The sequence below is a fragment of the Pseudorca crassidens genome, chromosome 6 (assembly GCF_039906515.1).
Source record: "Pseudorca crassidens isolate mPseCra1 chromosome 6, mPseCra1.hap1, whole genome shotgun sequence".
NCBI classification, from domain to species: domain Eukaryota; kingdom Metazoa; phylum Chordata; class Mammalia; order Artiodactyla; family Delphinidae; genus Pseudorca; species Pseudorca crassidens.
In genome coordinates this window covers 38,429,604-38,444,074 of record NC_090301.1, presented here as the reverse complement: position 1 = coordinate 38,444,074, position 14,471 = coordinate 38,429,604, and the positions used below count along the sequence as shown (strand labels likewise).

Sequence of the window (14,471 nt, the reverse complement as noted above, 5' to 3'; positions counted from 1 at the left end):
AGTTTCAAATCATAATACCTATTACTAGATTACATAATTTTTATTATTTTAATGAGTGCTGTCCTTCACAATGGAATTATAAAGAGGATTCTACTTAAAGAATTTGCAAATGAGCCTTTATTACTATACTTTAGAGTGCGAATATAGTAGGCACTAGCCACATGTGGCTATTCAAATAAAAATTAATTTTATTTGTTAAAATTAAACAAAATTAAAGATTCAATTCCTCACTCACTCTGGCCACATTTTGAGTGCTATTGAAGAGTGCACAGAAAGTTCTCCTGGACAGCACTGCTGTAAGACACTGTTGAAGAGTGCACGGAAAGTTCTTCTGGACAGCACGGCTGTAAGACACTGCACTCTGTTGAGATCTTTAACTGTAACACATAAACACCGCTTCTTCCTCCAGGAACATTAAGATCAGAAAAATCTGCCTTACGCCTGTGCTATAAGTTAGCTTAGTAGAAATCCTTACCTTACAGAAAAGGAGTTTTTCTTATACGATTTCAGGTGCAAATTTTGCAGCAAAACTGCGTTGCCCTAACGCATTTCTATTCAGACCAACCAAGAACTACTGGCACAGGAGCGACAACAGAAAGGGGAGTTGGAGACCACTACCTCACAGCTCAAGTCTGATCTAGGTATGAAAACAGATGCTAGAAATTACACTTTTGTTAGTTTTTTGAGATTTCATGCGAAAACTCTTAAGATTCCAAATTCTCAAAGTGGCCAGTGTTACTGGTATTTCCCACAGACCTGAATGTAAAAAGTTGCTGATTTCCTTTTTATCTGTGGCACTGAGAAAGACAGAGAATGTTGGTAATAAAATAGAATTTGACCCTCTTAATTGTAAACTTATGTGGATTTTTTTCAGGTTTATTTAACTGCGGACTTGGGAACATTTGGCTTCTATAAATCTAGATTGAATATTGGATAATAGAATGCTAATAAGGAAATGAGGTCATTAATCCTTGCTCTCCTACTGATTCTAATGATTTATCATGTCAGACTCTCCATTCTTCAGGTTATCAACCGATTGTGGTCAACTTGTATTTGTAGAAATGGATAGTTGTAAGGTACCATAGAGAGAGGTTAGATTAACTACTCGTTTGAGGAGGAAAAAAACATCTGTTTTTAAAAAAAAGAGTCCTAAAAGGTGACAGAGCTAGGAAATGGAAGTGTCTAGACTTGATCCCAGGTCGCTCAGAGACATGCTTCTTCCAACCCAACAGCCCTTATCAGACTACTGTTTGTTAATATATAATTGTAACAGCAGTTTTCAGGTAGATCTCACTATAGAGATCACACAGAGTTCCAGTGCAGTGCTTTACGCATGAATAACACTTCATGATTTACACAGGGCTTTCACATACATTATCTCATGTAATACACAAAACTATCTGTAATTCCTAAAGTTACAAAATGAATAAATGGTGAGGTGAGGCCTCAACCTAGATCTTCTAACTCCAAACCCAATGTTCTTGCCACTGTGGCTTCCCTGCTCTGTGGCTGTAATGAGGACAGGGAATACCAAAAGGGAAATGAAAATTAAAGAAAAAAAAACATAAAGGGTAATCCATTCAATGCTTTTACTTATTGCTTTTAGCAGAAAGTATTCTTTTTCCATATAGTTGTTGAGTAATGAATTATTCTGTGAAGTTCCCACTGATGATGCCCCTAAATAATTTTCTGCCTTCCTGTGACGGCATGCCTACAAAAATACGTTACATTTTATTGTACTACCACATTATCCCATTTGAGCCTTACAGCAAACTTGTGAGAAAGGTAAGAAAATATACGCCATTCTACAAAAGGATAAAAAGATCTATAGTGAAGGACCCACAGTAAACAGAATAGCTGGGACTAAAACACAGCTCTATTATATTAGTTGTCCTTCTGATTAAGTGATTTTTTAAAATATGACTTTCTTAATGGATTAATGCTTTATTTTGGAATTTTGTAAGAATATATGGAAGACCATTAAAAACATTGAGATTAGAATAACAGTAATTCAAATTAACATTTAAAAAGGAAGCCTGTCTGAATACCAGCTATATGCTTCATATTGAATAATAGATGCTTTACATGCATGCAATTTTATTACTTTAAGGTACAACTAGTTATTCTAAATAGATTAATCAAAGGAATGCCTTTAGCTATTTGCTTCAATGAATTTTAAAGTGTACTTATTTATTAATAATTGTTTATTTTATTTATTAGCAATAAACATTATATATATATGTGTGTATATGTGTGTGTATTACACACACATTAATTAAAGTGATTAAATTGTTCTCCGAAGTAGGATAAACATTCCCCTTTTAGTCTTTCTTTGATTAGTGGAACTTTCAAAATAGATCATGTAGTTTATCTTTTTGATCCTTCATATATGTTAAATTAGAATTTATTTAAAATGAGTCTTGGACTCATTTTCAAGAATTACAGTTTTTCTGAGTATATCATAAATAAAATGGGTTTTTATGTGTTTTATAATTTTCTGGCTTTAGAATTTTTAAGTGAAACAAAACTAATAGATCTTTATGAATTTTCTATGAAGCCAAACATTAACCTCAGAAAAGTTTATATCTCTTGGCTACTAGTATACAGTGCCAAACTGTTCTCCTATTTCTGCCTTTGGTTTTATTTTCACTGTATATACATACTCTGAGTGGTTTCAAATCTTTTTTTTTCCCACACCAAATCATCCTCCCGAGCTCCAGATGGTATTTTACTGCCAACTAATCATCTATATTTAGATGCTTTGCAGATACCTCAAAACACATGATGAAAGCTTAAGTGTTGCAGTCATTTTTACTTATTATATCCTCCAAACCTGCTCCTTGCCCTGAATTCCCTGTTAGAATCCACCAACCACCCCCACTGTCCAGGTCTGTACACTAGATATTTTCCCTGACTCATCTACTGCCTTTACCCCACCGGTCAGTCACCAAGTCCTGACAATTCTCCCTGCTTGCTTTTCACAAGTCTTTTCCTTCTGCATCATTACCTCAGAGCCAGCTCTCATTGTTTTACACTTGGGTTACTGCAACAGCTACTAAACTGATCTCCCTGTCTTTATTGAGCCTTGGTCAGAGTAATCTAACAAAAGGCTTTTTGATCTTTTTGATTGTGTGCCTCTCTGTCTTGAAATCCCTCAGACTCGTCATCATCTGTGCATTGAGTAAAATGTGACCTCATTTACCATTGTACGTGACTGTGGACTAGTTTCTTGATAATTTCAGGATTTAGTTTCCAGTCTATAAAAATATGATAGAAATACTTGCGTTCTCCTTATTTCTGCAAAATACAGACTAAAACAAATTTTTTTTAAATCAAAGTTTCTCAGGGAAAATACCATGTGATTTCAATGTAGTTGTAAGTTATCATCATAGTTATGTGGACTTTTTTTGTTTTTAGTTTCTAGAGATGACCTCATTTCCAAGTTGGTTGAAGAAAATAAGGGAGGTTTTGAGTACAGAGGTTTTCTTTCATCTCTTCACTAAATAGTATTTCCTCACTCGTGTTGGTTTACAGTCCTTCTGATTCTCCTAAAATCGTGATTAAAAAAAGTTTCAGTGTAAATGAGTGTGTATCCAGAACTGTTGTCAACTGGGTATTAGGAAGTATTTCATGCAGATTATTATAGTTTGAAAAAAGGTGAATTGGCAAAACTAATGAGACTTATTTGCATTTTATACCTATTGCAAATGAATTGTTGTGAAGCTTTTTTTATGAAATGTAAGAAATAGTAACTATTTTCGGTGATGGTTTATCAACAACATGAATGTATGTACTTACTACCACTGAATTTAACACTTAAATAGTTTTAAGTGAACTTACTCTTAGAAATAGTTAAAATGAGTATAGTGCTATACAGTAGGCCCTTGCTGGTTATCTCTTTTATATATAGTAGTGTGTATATGTTAATCCCAACCTCCTAATTTATCCTTCCCCGCCCCTTTCCCCTACAGGGGAAAAGAATCTGAAAAAGAATACATATTATTATATGTAATTATATAATAATATAATGTATATTTGTATATAATATATAATATTAATATTATTATTATATATAACTGAATCGCTGTGCTGTACACCTGAAGCTAACGCAATATTGTAAATCAACTATACTTCAATAAAAAAGAAATTTCATTAAAAAGACTTAAAAATGGTTAAAATGATAAATTTTGTTATGTGTATTTTACCACAATAAAAAAAAATAGAATAAATGTTACTACTTTTATATCAAGACATTTCTAAATCAATCTCATGGTGTAGATGTTATATGATGTTAACTTTTCTTGAGATGCTTCTTCTGGAAAGCTAGAAAAGTGGTTCTCTCTCTGAAGGGAGAGGACTTAGACTTTGTTCTTCCCCATTTGACTAAGTACCTATTAGGTAAAACCCAGCCCACAACTCACATCCCTATCGCCTTTCCCTCATCTCAAAGAGAACATTTTTTTTCACAGAACAAAGGTGCTTTCTTCTGCTCCACCCTCAGGTATTCTTTGATGAAAATCTCTCCCCCTACTTATAATTTTAAAAGATCCTTGCATGTGTTTCTTTGAAATAATAAGCTCATACTGCTAATAAATGTGTATGTAACATAAACTGAAAATATTTCATCTTACAGAGTAGAATTTTTTTGACATAAGGATACTAGGTAAATATCAAGGTTTGTTTTTAGGCAAATTCTTTCTAATTGGAGTCCCAGTATGAGAATATTTTTAATAAATAGTTTTGATAAATAATTTATAAATTAAGAGAAGTTTGGGAGTTGGATATATCAAGATTTTAAAAAATCCTTTATAAGACACTTATCTATGTGTATTAGAACTTGAACTGGTACTAGCCACAATACAGAACAGGTATTTTGATAGAGATACATGTAATAGCTTTTACATGTAGAAAAAGAGAAATTCTTTTTTATTTTTTTTTCCTGTAGAATATACAGATGTCTTTCAACAAGGAACATGAAGAAAATGCATATTTGAGGTCTGAAATAATATCCCTTCATGAAGCATCAGAAAAAACACGGGTAAATCTTCCCATTTCTCTAGTGTTTAGATGTTAATTTTGTTCAGTTAAAGAACCAAGATTAATTCTGGTTACATGAATTCATACCATTATCATCATCCAAAATTTTTATTTCCGTAAGATTTACTTCATTTGTGAAACATCATCAAATTAACTACATTTCCCATTTCACCCTCTAAATTCCTGTGATACGTAGGTATTTGAGATATACTGCTAAAACATGCACTAGTTTAAACTTTGCCTTGTTTGCTTTCTAATTTAATCACTAAATGTATGCCTTTTATTTCCCCCTATGAAACTCTAAGCAGTTCAATGCCAAGGGCTATCTTATACTTTCTTTGTATCTTCTATGGCAAAGCACAGTAGGAACCTAATAAATACTTGCTGATTTTGGAGTTATGTGTAATCATTTTATGTGGGATAGTGGTTCCCAAATTCAGCTGATGTTTTCTGTATATGCATGTACATGGAGAGGAGTCACCACATATGCAAGCAACCGAGTTATTTCTCATAGGGCCCAAAGAAATAGTATCGATCGTTTAAAAGAATTTTTTGTTAGTACAATTTGATTATTTCAGTGTTAGGATCATAGTGTTGTTATGCTCTCTTTATGATAAAGAAAATACAAAATGTGATCTTTCATAAAATAATAACAGTTACTACTACTCTTACTGTAAATGATAGTTTACATTTACTGAATCCATAGTACAGTCATGGCACAATTCTAAGCACTTTATGTTACTAACAAATTGTAATCCTCTCAATAGGACTTCTTTAGAACTATTATTATTCCCATTTTAAAGATAAGAAAGTTGATATACAGAGAGGTTTAATAATATAGCTAGGGCTTCCCTGGTGGCACAGTGGTTAAGAATCCGCCTGCCAATGCAAGGAACAGGGTTCAAGCCCTGGTCCGAGAGGATCCCACATGCTGCAGAGCAGCTAAGCCCGTGTGCCACAGCTACTGAGCCTGCTCTCTAGAGCCTGCAAGCCACAACTACTGAAGCCCTTGAGCCTAGAGCCCGTGCTCTGCAACAAGAGAAGCCACCGCAATGAGAGGCCCACGCACTGCAATGAAGAGTAGCCCCTGCTCACTGCAACTAGAGAAAACCAGCATGCAACAAAGAAGACCCAACACAGCCAAAAATAAATTTAAAAAAATATATATATATATAGCTAGTAAGTGACACAGTTGGAATTTGAGCCCAGCAATCTAGCTGTAAAGAAAATTAGCTATTTCTTTTCAAGGAGCAAGAATTCTCCTCTGTCTTACCCGCAAGTATTCCTTGATAAGTAGTTTGTGCATCTGGTTATAACTTTAAAATGCCCATGAATGTATTCCTGTCTTATGATGCTGTCCCACTTATGATACTGTTCAGATAATCTTTATCTCTCCTTTCTTGTTTCTGTTTTTTTGAGTGTTTTTTCTATTAACCCTTCAGAGTTATTTGCCCCATCCTTAAAGAGTTTATACATTAAAACATAAGATCCTTACCAAATATACTTTGCAAAAATAACTGAGAATTAAGATAAATATTTTCCACAGGAATACAAATTTCAAAATACCAAAAGGGCAAGAGAATTATAAACTAGCTACATGTATGACAGATGTGTTACAGAAAAGATTTTTGTTTTATTTTGGAAGGTTAATCTTGTGAAATGGCACAGTGATCTGTATTTTGCTTTTTTGAATACTGTAATTGGTGATGAAGGAGCTTAGATATTTTGTTATCAGCTAAACAATTCTGAAAGCTCATCATCCAGTTTTGAGAATGAAACATTGGCCATGCATCTACATTGTAAATTCCATTCTGTAGATGTCTTGCTGTAATTGACCAGCATTCAAAATTATGAAGAATGGAAGATTGGTAAACTGCCAAATGCTTCAGTTGTTCCACTGTATCAACAAATTTCCCCTTTTAATTTACAGTTGTTTAGGATGATGACTGCAAATATTTGAAAGTATTTTATAATCTAGTGAAATATCAATTGGGATTAGGTTAAATAAATTAGGTTCACATGTATGGTGAAATAGTATGCCATTGTTAAAAATGATGATACGTAAGTAAAAAGACTTATTTATTGGAGAGATCTGTGATTTGCTGTATATGTTGTCTTAGGTTTTGAATGACCAACTGACTAGAAAGTGTTCAGAGCTGAACAGAATGCTTCAGACTGTTAGAATGGAAAATACCAGAATCATTGCTGACCACCAAGCCATTCTGCAGATATTCATTTTTAACACTAGTCAATTTCTGGTAGAGTCATCAGGAAGCCTCCTTGGCTAAGAGATCAGGAAATACAAATAGCCAACTGGATACATAAAATATTTTAGCAATTAGTTTCAAGGATTTTTCTGAATTATTTTATTTTTTAATTGTTTTCTGTTTTCATCAGAGGGGTCATTTGGCCTTACACTCAATGCTTTCTTAATGGTTTCTTCTCAAATATCATTACTTTAGGAAAAGTAATTACCTGTCCCAGTATTGATAGAATCATGGAGAATACTTATGACTGACCCTAAAGTATTTACCTTTTCCCCAAAGACCTGTGCTTTCCCATTTTGCTTATGCCATTCCCTCTGCTGAGAATGGTCTTTACTTCATTTTCAACTGTTTGAGATTGTGTTCATTCTTTAAGACTCACTTTCACCCAGAAGCGTGATCATGCCAATCAGAAAGAATCAGTTTTGTCTTTTAATTTCTACTTCTAGGACACTAAACAGGCTGTAATAATAAGGCTCTCTCTTTTTTTTTTTTTTTTTTTTTGAGCATACTTACTACATACCAAGCATTGTGCTAAGGATTTTACATATATTACCTTCTTTAATCCTAGCAGTTACGTAAAGGGATATTTGTCATCCTCGTTTTACAGATAATAAAAATAAGATTTAGAGAAGTTAATCAACTTGCCCAAAATCACCCAGCTAGTATAGGGTGGAGCCAGATTTAAATCTAGATTTGACTCCAGACTCAGTGTTTTTAATCATTTATGTTATGTTGCTTCTCTTGTTCTTCATCCTATAGTAGTAGTTTATGTGAATGGCTCATTTCCTGTACTACATTCCTAGGACATTGTCTTACATATCTTTGTTATTACCCATAGGGCTAAGCGTGTTTTGCACATAACAGGTACTCAATAAGTATTTTTTATTCAGCAAGCATTTAGTGTTTATCTCATGCAAGTATGTTGCTAGATCTAGATAGAATTATGGCAGTGAACAAGACAAGTCCCTACTTTCATGGAACTTACAATTTAGTAGACTGAATAATGTGACTTATGTATGTAACACTTTCACAAACATTTTAATACGTTGGAATGTGACACAAGTGAGATCCCATTTTACCAAGTATGAAGGTGTGAAGGTTTACCCTGCAATCAAATATTGTTCAAAAAGAAGTGTTTTAAAATATGTTTACAAATGTAATTATTAATATGTACTATATTTACAAAAGCTTTATAAATTGTAGGTAGAGGAGGTGTGCATAAAAATGCTGTTTTGATAATTGAAAATAGTAAGCCAGAGAAAATTGTGCAAAACAGTTATACACTTTTGCTGTAGCAGTATCTGAGTGCAATTTCAGATACTGTCCAAAGCATTTACACTAAACTATGAAACATGATTTTCCCTGGAGAATGGAATTATTTGGAAGAGATGTGGGGGAGATAGAGGTGGAGCGATCATTTCACTTTATATACGTTGATATTGTTTTACTTTTTAAAATATAGTATCATGTTGAAATTTTAAAGTACCAAAATATACTTAATATAGTTTTTAAAAAATCTTTTTTGGAGTATGGTTGCTTTACAATGTTGTGTTAGCCTCCACTGCACAACAAAATGAATCAGCCATACACATACAGATATCCCCTCCCTCTTGGACTTCCCTCCCATTTAGGTTACCACAGTGCATTAGGTAGAGTTCCCTGTGCTATACAGTATGTTCCTATCAGTTGTCTATTTTATACATGGTATCTAAAAATTTGTTCATGTTAGGAGTTTTATAAATTTTGCAGCAAGCTGGATAAATAATGCATCTTGATTATTGGCTAGAAGAGCTATAAAATGATAGAATCGTGGTCAGGTCAGGGTAGGTACAAAGAGCAAGCTGGACATTAAGATAAATTCTTTTAAAAAGGAGTTTTATTTATATAAATTAAATTTGTCTTTTGTAAGTATCAGTATCTTTGATCAGTTGTTTAGAGTGATACCCTATCAAATGACTTCTGGCATCTCAACTTTTAATATTGCTTCTAACACTCAGGAAGAACAGAAAATGATGACACAGACATTTCAAGAACAAAACTTACTGCTGGATGCAGCCCATGCCAGTATCACAAATGAGCTACAGACTGTTCAGAATGAGAAAACACAACTCCAAATGCATCTGTAAGTAAACTGTGGGCAACTTTTGCATCTTTTGTTTTTGCATTTGTATTTCTTATCTTTAATGAAAATGTTTAATTCTGCATTTGCTGGGCCAATCACAAAAATAAAGACTCTGCCCTAAAGGAACTAGTTTTGTTAGAACATTTCGGTAACTGCTCTCAGGCAGGAGATATGTTCTGTAAGAACATTTAGTCTTCTGTTAAAGAAGAACTCTCGTTCAGCTTTCATATCGCCTTGTTCTCTTCCTGCAGGGACCATTTAGTCCTTGAGCATAACCAGTGTATCCAGAAAGCACAGGATGCTGAGAAGGGGGCAGCTGTGCAAAAAGAGCTGCTAGAATCAACTGTTGCAAGATTGTGAAGTGAACTGGAAGCATCAATACAAGAGAAGACCTCTCTGCTAGAGGAGAAAGAAGGACTTCAGAGAGAGGTAGGTAGAGGCAGATTTATGTTACCTCCTGGTTGTGGTGGTAATCTTGTTTTAAAATTTTATTGTAAGTGCGAAAGACAAGAAATACAACACAGATGCGGTTTGTCTGAGTTGCCCATGAAAGAGATCTTTGGGTGGCTAATCTGTGTCTTTTAGCATGTGAGCGCACTGTGCCAAATAGTTACCCTTATATAGCATGAGTGAATGTTAACTAACCATTCACACATCCTCATGTTAGTTAAGGAGTCAGATTTAAAACTCGATTTTCCCAGTAGGAGTGGGACAGTGTAGCGGAAACAATGTAAGGGGAAACAGCCCTGTCTTCCTAGTTAGGAAAGAACCAGCAGAGTCTGACATGTAGACGTGTCTCTCTAATTTCAGGGCTATTTGTGAAGTCTGCTCTACCTCAGAGACTCCCCGAGTGGCCCCTTTTCTGAGTGGATGTGCTATCTGTGCAGTGTAGGTATTAATTGACATGCAGGGTGTATCTGCTATAGTAGAGCCTGTCAGCTGTTTTTAAAATGACCCATTTCTTTTTTTCCCGTCTCTTGGGCAGGTTAATAAAACCGAGAAAGAAATAGCAGAAGAAAAATGCAACTTGGAAAAGGAATTAGCTAAAAGCAAGGTATTCCACATTTTATTTGTTGTTATGTCATATTTAATTCCTTCTGTATTGCTGCCTCCTGTATCAGCTTATCTTAATGAGGAGATGGGTTATTTTGTTGAATACCAAAACATGGGGGAAATAGAGAAGCCATGAAGCTGGATGCACTTGGAGCACTCCAGTCACTTCAGCATAAGGCTGCGTCTGGGGAATGTTTGCTTGTTGAGCATCTCGTGTTTGCCAGTGAGTCATCACTGCCTCGGACCCTAGTGTTCACCGAGTAGCTTAGCCAGGGAGTCCCCTGAGAGTGAGCTAATGGGCCTGTGGGCTGCAAAGGGATGATTGCTGACGATGCTGGTGTTTTTCTTTGTTTGTTTTTTGTTTTTTTAAAAAAAAAACTAATTTAAGCTTCCTAACTTGTTAGCACTTGCCACTTTATTTGTGAGATACCCCTTTCTGGGTTCTATGAAGGTAGAATGGCCAGAGAAACAAATACAATCCTTATTCAAACAAAAAACATCTTTAAGACATTGCTCTTTGCATTTCAAAATTTGAAGAGGGTAAAGATTATGTATCACTATCATCTAGAGAATATATCTAGAGCATCAAGGACTATCAGCCCATCCCCATTCAATAAACCCAGCAACAGGTGTCGGATATAGTCATCAAGCCTTGACTGTTTCTTGACTCAACTAAATAGCATTCTTAGTACCATATATGTGAACTTTTAGTTTAAGAACTGGGGAGAGAAGAAAAGCTAAATTCTGAGCTGGAGCTCAAAGACAATTCACTAAGCTGGCAGGTACCTTCTGTGGTTTAGTCACTCATATCTAGTGATTTGAAAACAGTCCACCCAAAAAATCTTTTAAATAAAGCTGACTTCCTGTGGCAAGGACTTTGCTGGTGTCAATGTGGCCTCAAATATGTTTTTTAAAATTTGGGAATTTGGTGGATACTATTAAGTTCATTAATACTTTTTGCTTTAAAATGCTAGTGAATATTTCATGGCTAAGGCAAATGCTATTTGTGATTAAAACACGGTATTATTATTTTGCTTGTCTGATTTCATTTGTTTTAATGTAGACTAAGTGTACATGGGGCGGAAAGATACTTGCTCGTTAGAGAGGTTCTATTAAGCCAAATGACAGTGCTTCTACAGAGTTCCGTTTTTTGGCCTAACTTGATATTTTTTACATGTGTACTCATTGTAAAGCTATGTTTTCTTAAAGTCAGGCTTATTGAGTTATAAATTAGAGTGAAATTCACCCTTTTTCTACTGTACAGTTCTGTGAGCTTTGACAAACACAATCATGTAACCACCACCACAACAATCGAAATATAGAACATTTCTATCACCCCGGAAAGTTCCCTTGTGCCTTTTAGTAGTCAGCCTCTTCCTCCATCCCCATCCCCTGGCAACCACTGATCTGTTTTTCTATCCCTGTAGTTATATCTTTTCCAGAATATCATATAAATGGTATCATACAATATGTAACATTATAAGTCTGGCTTCTTTTATTTAGTATAAAACATTTGAGATTTGAGATTCATGCATGTTACTGTATGTATCAGTAGTTTATGTTCTGTTATATCACAGTTTCTTTACCCATTTGCCAATTGAAGAACATTTGGGTTGTTTCCAGATGTTGGCAGTTATGAAAAAACCTGTATAAATATTCATATGTGAACATGTATTTTTATTTCTCTTGGATACATATCAGGAATTGGACTTCTAGATCCTACAGTAAATATATGTTCAACTGTCTTCCAAAGGATGTGTGCCATCTTGCATTCCTACCAGGAATATATGAGTTCCAGTTTCTCTGCACTCTCACGAGCACTTGGCATTGTCAGTTCTTTTAGTTTCAGCCATTCTGATTGGTGTGTAGGGGTATGTCATTGTGGTGTACTTTGCTTTTCTCCAGTGACTAGTAATATTGAGTACCTTTTCATCTGCTTATTTGCCCTCAGCAACTTAAAGTGTCTCTTCAGATCTTTTAACCATTTTTAATTCAGTTGTTTGTTTTCTTATAATTTATTTTTCAGAGCTTTAAAAATAGTGTCGTATTAATTCTCATGTAATAGTTATTACTATTTGTATATAAACAAATTTTATATGTGCTTTACCTACTTTTCTTCTATATTACGCCTTTTCATGCTCTTTTAAAGAGCAGAAGTTTTATATTTTGATTAAGTTCAGTTTATCAATTTTTCAAATTTTATGGATGATACTTTTTGTGTTGTAGCTAAGAAATTTTTGCCTAATCTAAGATTACATAGATTTTCTCCTTTGTTCTCTAGAACTTTTTTGTTCAATATTAGGTGTATGATCCACTTCAAGTTAATTTTTGTATATCATGCAAGATGTAGTCCAAGGTTCATTTATTTTTAGGTGGATCATCTGATTGTTTCAGTGCCTTTTATTATTGAGATATAATTAATATACCATAAATTCACCTTCTTCAAATATACAAGTTAGTGATTTCTTAGTATATTCACAAGTTTGCACAAATACCACCACTATCTTATTCTAGAACCTTTTTTATCATCCTAAAAAGAAACCTAGTACCCATTAGGAGTCACTCCCTATTTACCCCTGCCCACCTCTGGCAACTACTATTCTACTTTCTACCTCAATGGATTTGTCAGTTCTGGACACGTCATGTAAATAGAATCAAACAGTATGTGGCCTTTTGGGTCTGGCTTCCTAGCATGATGATTTCAAAGTTTGTCCATATTGTAGTGTATATAAGTACTTCATTTCTTTTATGGTGAATAATATTGCATGAATATAACACACTTCATTTATCCGTTCATCAGTAGATAGACATTTAAGCCGTTTCCATTTTTTGGCTATTAAGAATAATGCTATGAACATTTGTGTACAATTCTTTTTGTGAGCATATGTTTTCAGTTCTCCAGGAACAAACTACTGGGTCACGTGATAACTGTTTATCATTTTGAGAAACTGCCAAACTGTTTTACAAGTAAGGTAGTTGCACCATTTTACAATCCCACTAGCAACGTATGAGCATTCCATTATCTACGTCCTCACCTAAACTTGTTTAAAAAAACTTAAAAAAAAATTACACCCATCCTAGTAGGTGTGAAGTATCTCATTGTGGTTCTTTTTTTTAACTGAGGTGAAATTCACACACTATAAAATCAACCATTTAAAAGTGAACAATTCAGTGGCGTTTAGTACAATATTCACAATATTTTGCAACCACCACCTCTGTCTAGTTCCAAAACATTTCAATACCCCAAAAGGAAACCCCATACCCATTAAGCAATCACTCCTTGTTCCCTCCTTCCCCCAGCCCCTGACAGCCACTCTGCGTTCTGTCTCTATGGATTCACCTATTATGGATATTTCATATGAAGATAATCATACAATATGTGATCTTTTGTATGTGGCTTCTTTCACTTAGCATAATGTTTTTGAGGGTCATCCATGTTTTTGTATCAGTATGTATCAGTACTTCATTCCTTTTTATGGTTGAGTAATATTCATTTTGTGTGTGTTTGTGTGTTGAGTTGGCTAAAAAGTTCATTTGGGTTTTTGGTAAGATCTTATAGAAAACCCAAACGAATTTTTTGGCCAACCCAAAATACGTATGTGTGTGTGTATACACGCACACACACATGTATATATATGTACACACACACATACCACAATTTCTTTATCTGTTTATCTGTTGGATGTTTGCATTGTTTCTGCCTTTTGGCTGTTGTGATTAGTGCTGCTATAAACACTTGTATGTGTATTTGTAAGTACCTGTTTTCATATCTTTGAGATATATAGCTATGAGTGGAATTGCAGGGTCATATGGTAATTTTATATTTAACTTTCTGAAGAACCACCAGACTGTTTTCCACGGTACTGAACCACTTTTTCTTCCCACCAGCAGTGTACAAGGGCTCCAGTTTCTCCACATCCTCACCAACACGTTATTTATTTATTTATTTTATTTATTTTATTTTTGGCTGTGTTGGGTCTTTGTTGCTGCAC

General features: G+C 34.5%; 1 protein-coding gene across 1 annotated transcript in view; it reads left to right on the top strand.

Annotated features, from left to right (window-relative positions):
• CCDC150 (coiled-coil domain containing 150) overlaps positions 1 to 14,471 on the top strand; it is a 92,703-nt gene that overhangs the window by 17,507 nt on the left and 60,725 nt on the right. The window contains 8 exon segments of the mRNA XM_067741143.1: positions 511 to 543; positions 545 to 641; positions 3,418 to 3,459; positions 4,944 to 5,038; positions 7,158 to 7,284; positions 9,306 to 9,426; positions 9,678 to 9,855; positions 10,412 to 10,480. Of these exon segments, the coding sequence (XP_067597244.1) occupies positions 511 to 543; positions 545 to 641; positions 3,418 to 3,459; positions 4,944 to 5,038; positions 7,158 to 7,284; positions 9,306 to 9,426; positions 9,678 to 9,855; positions 10,412 to 10,480 (762 nt within the window).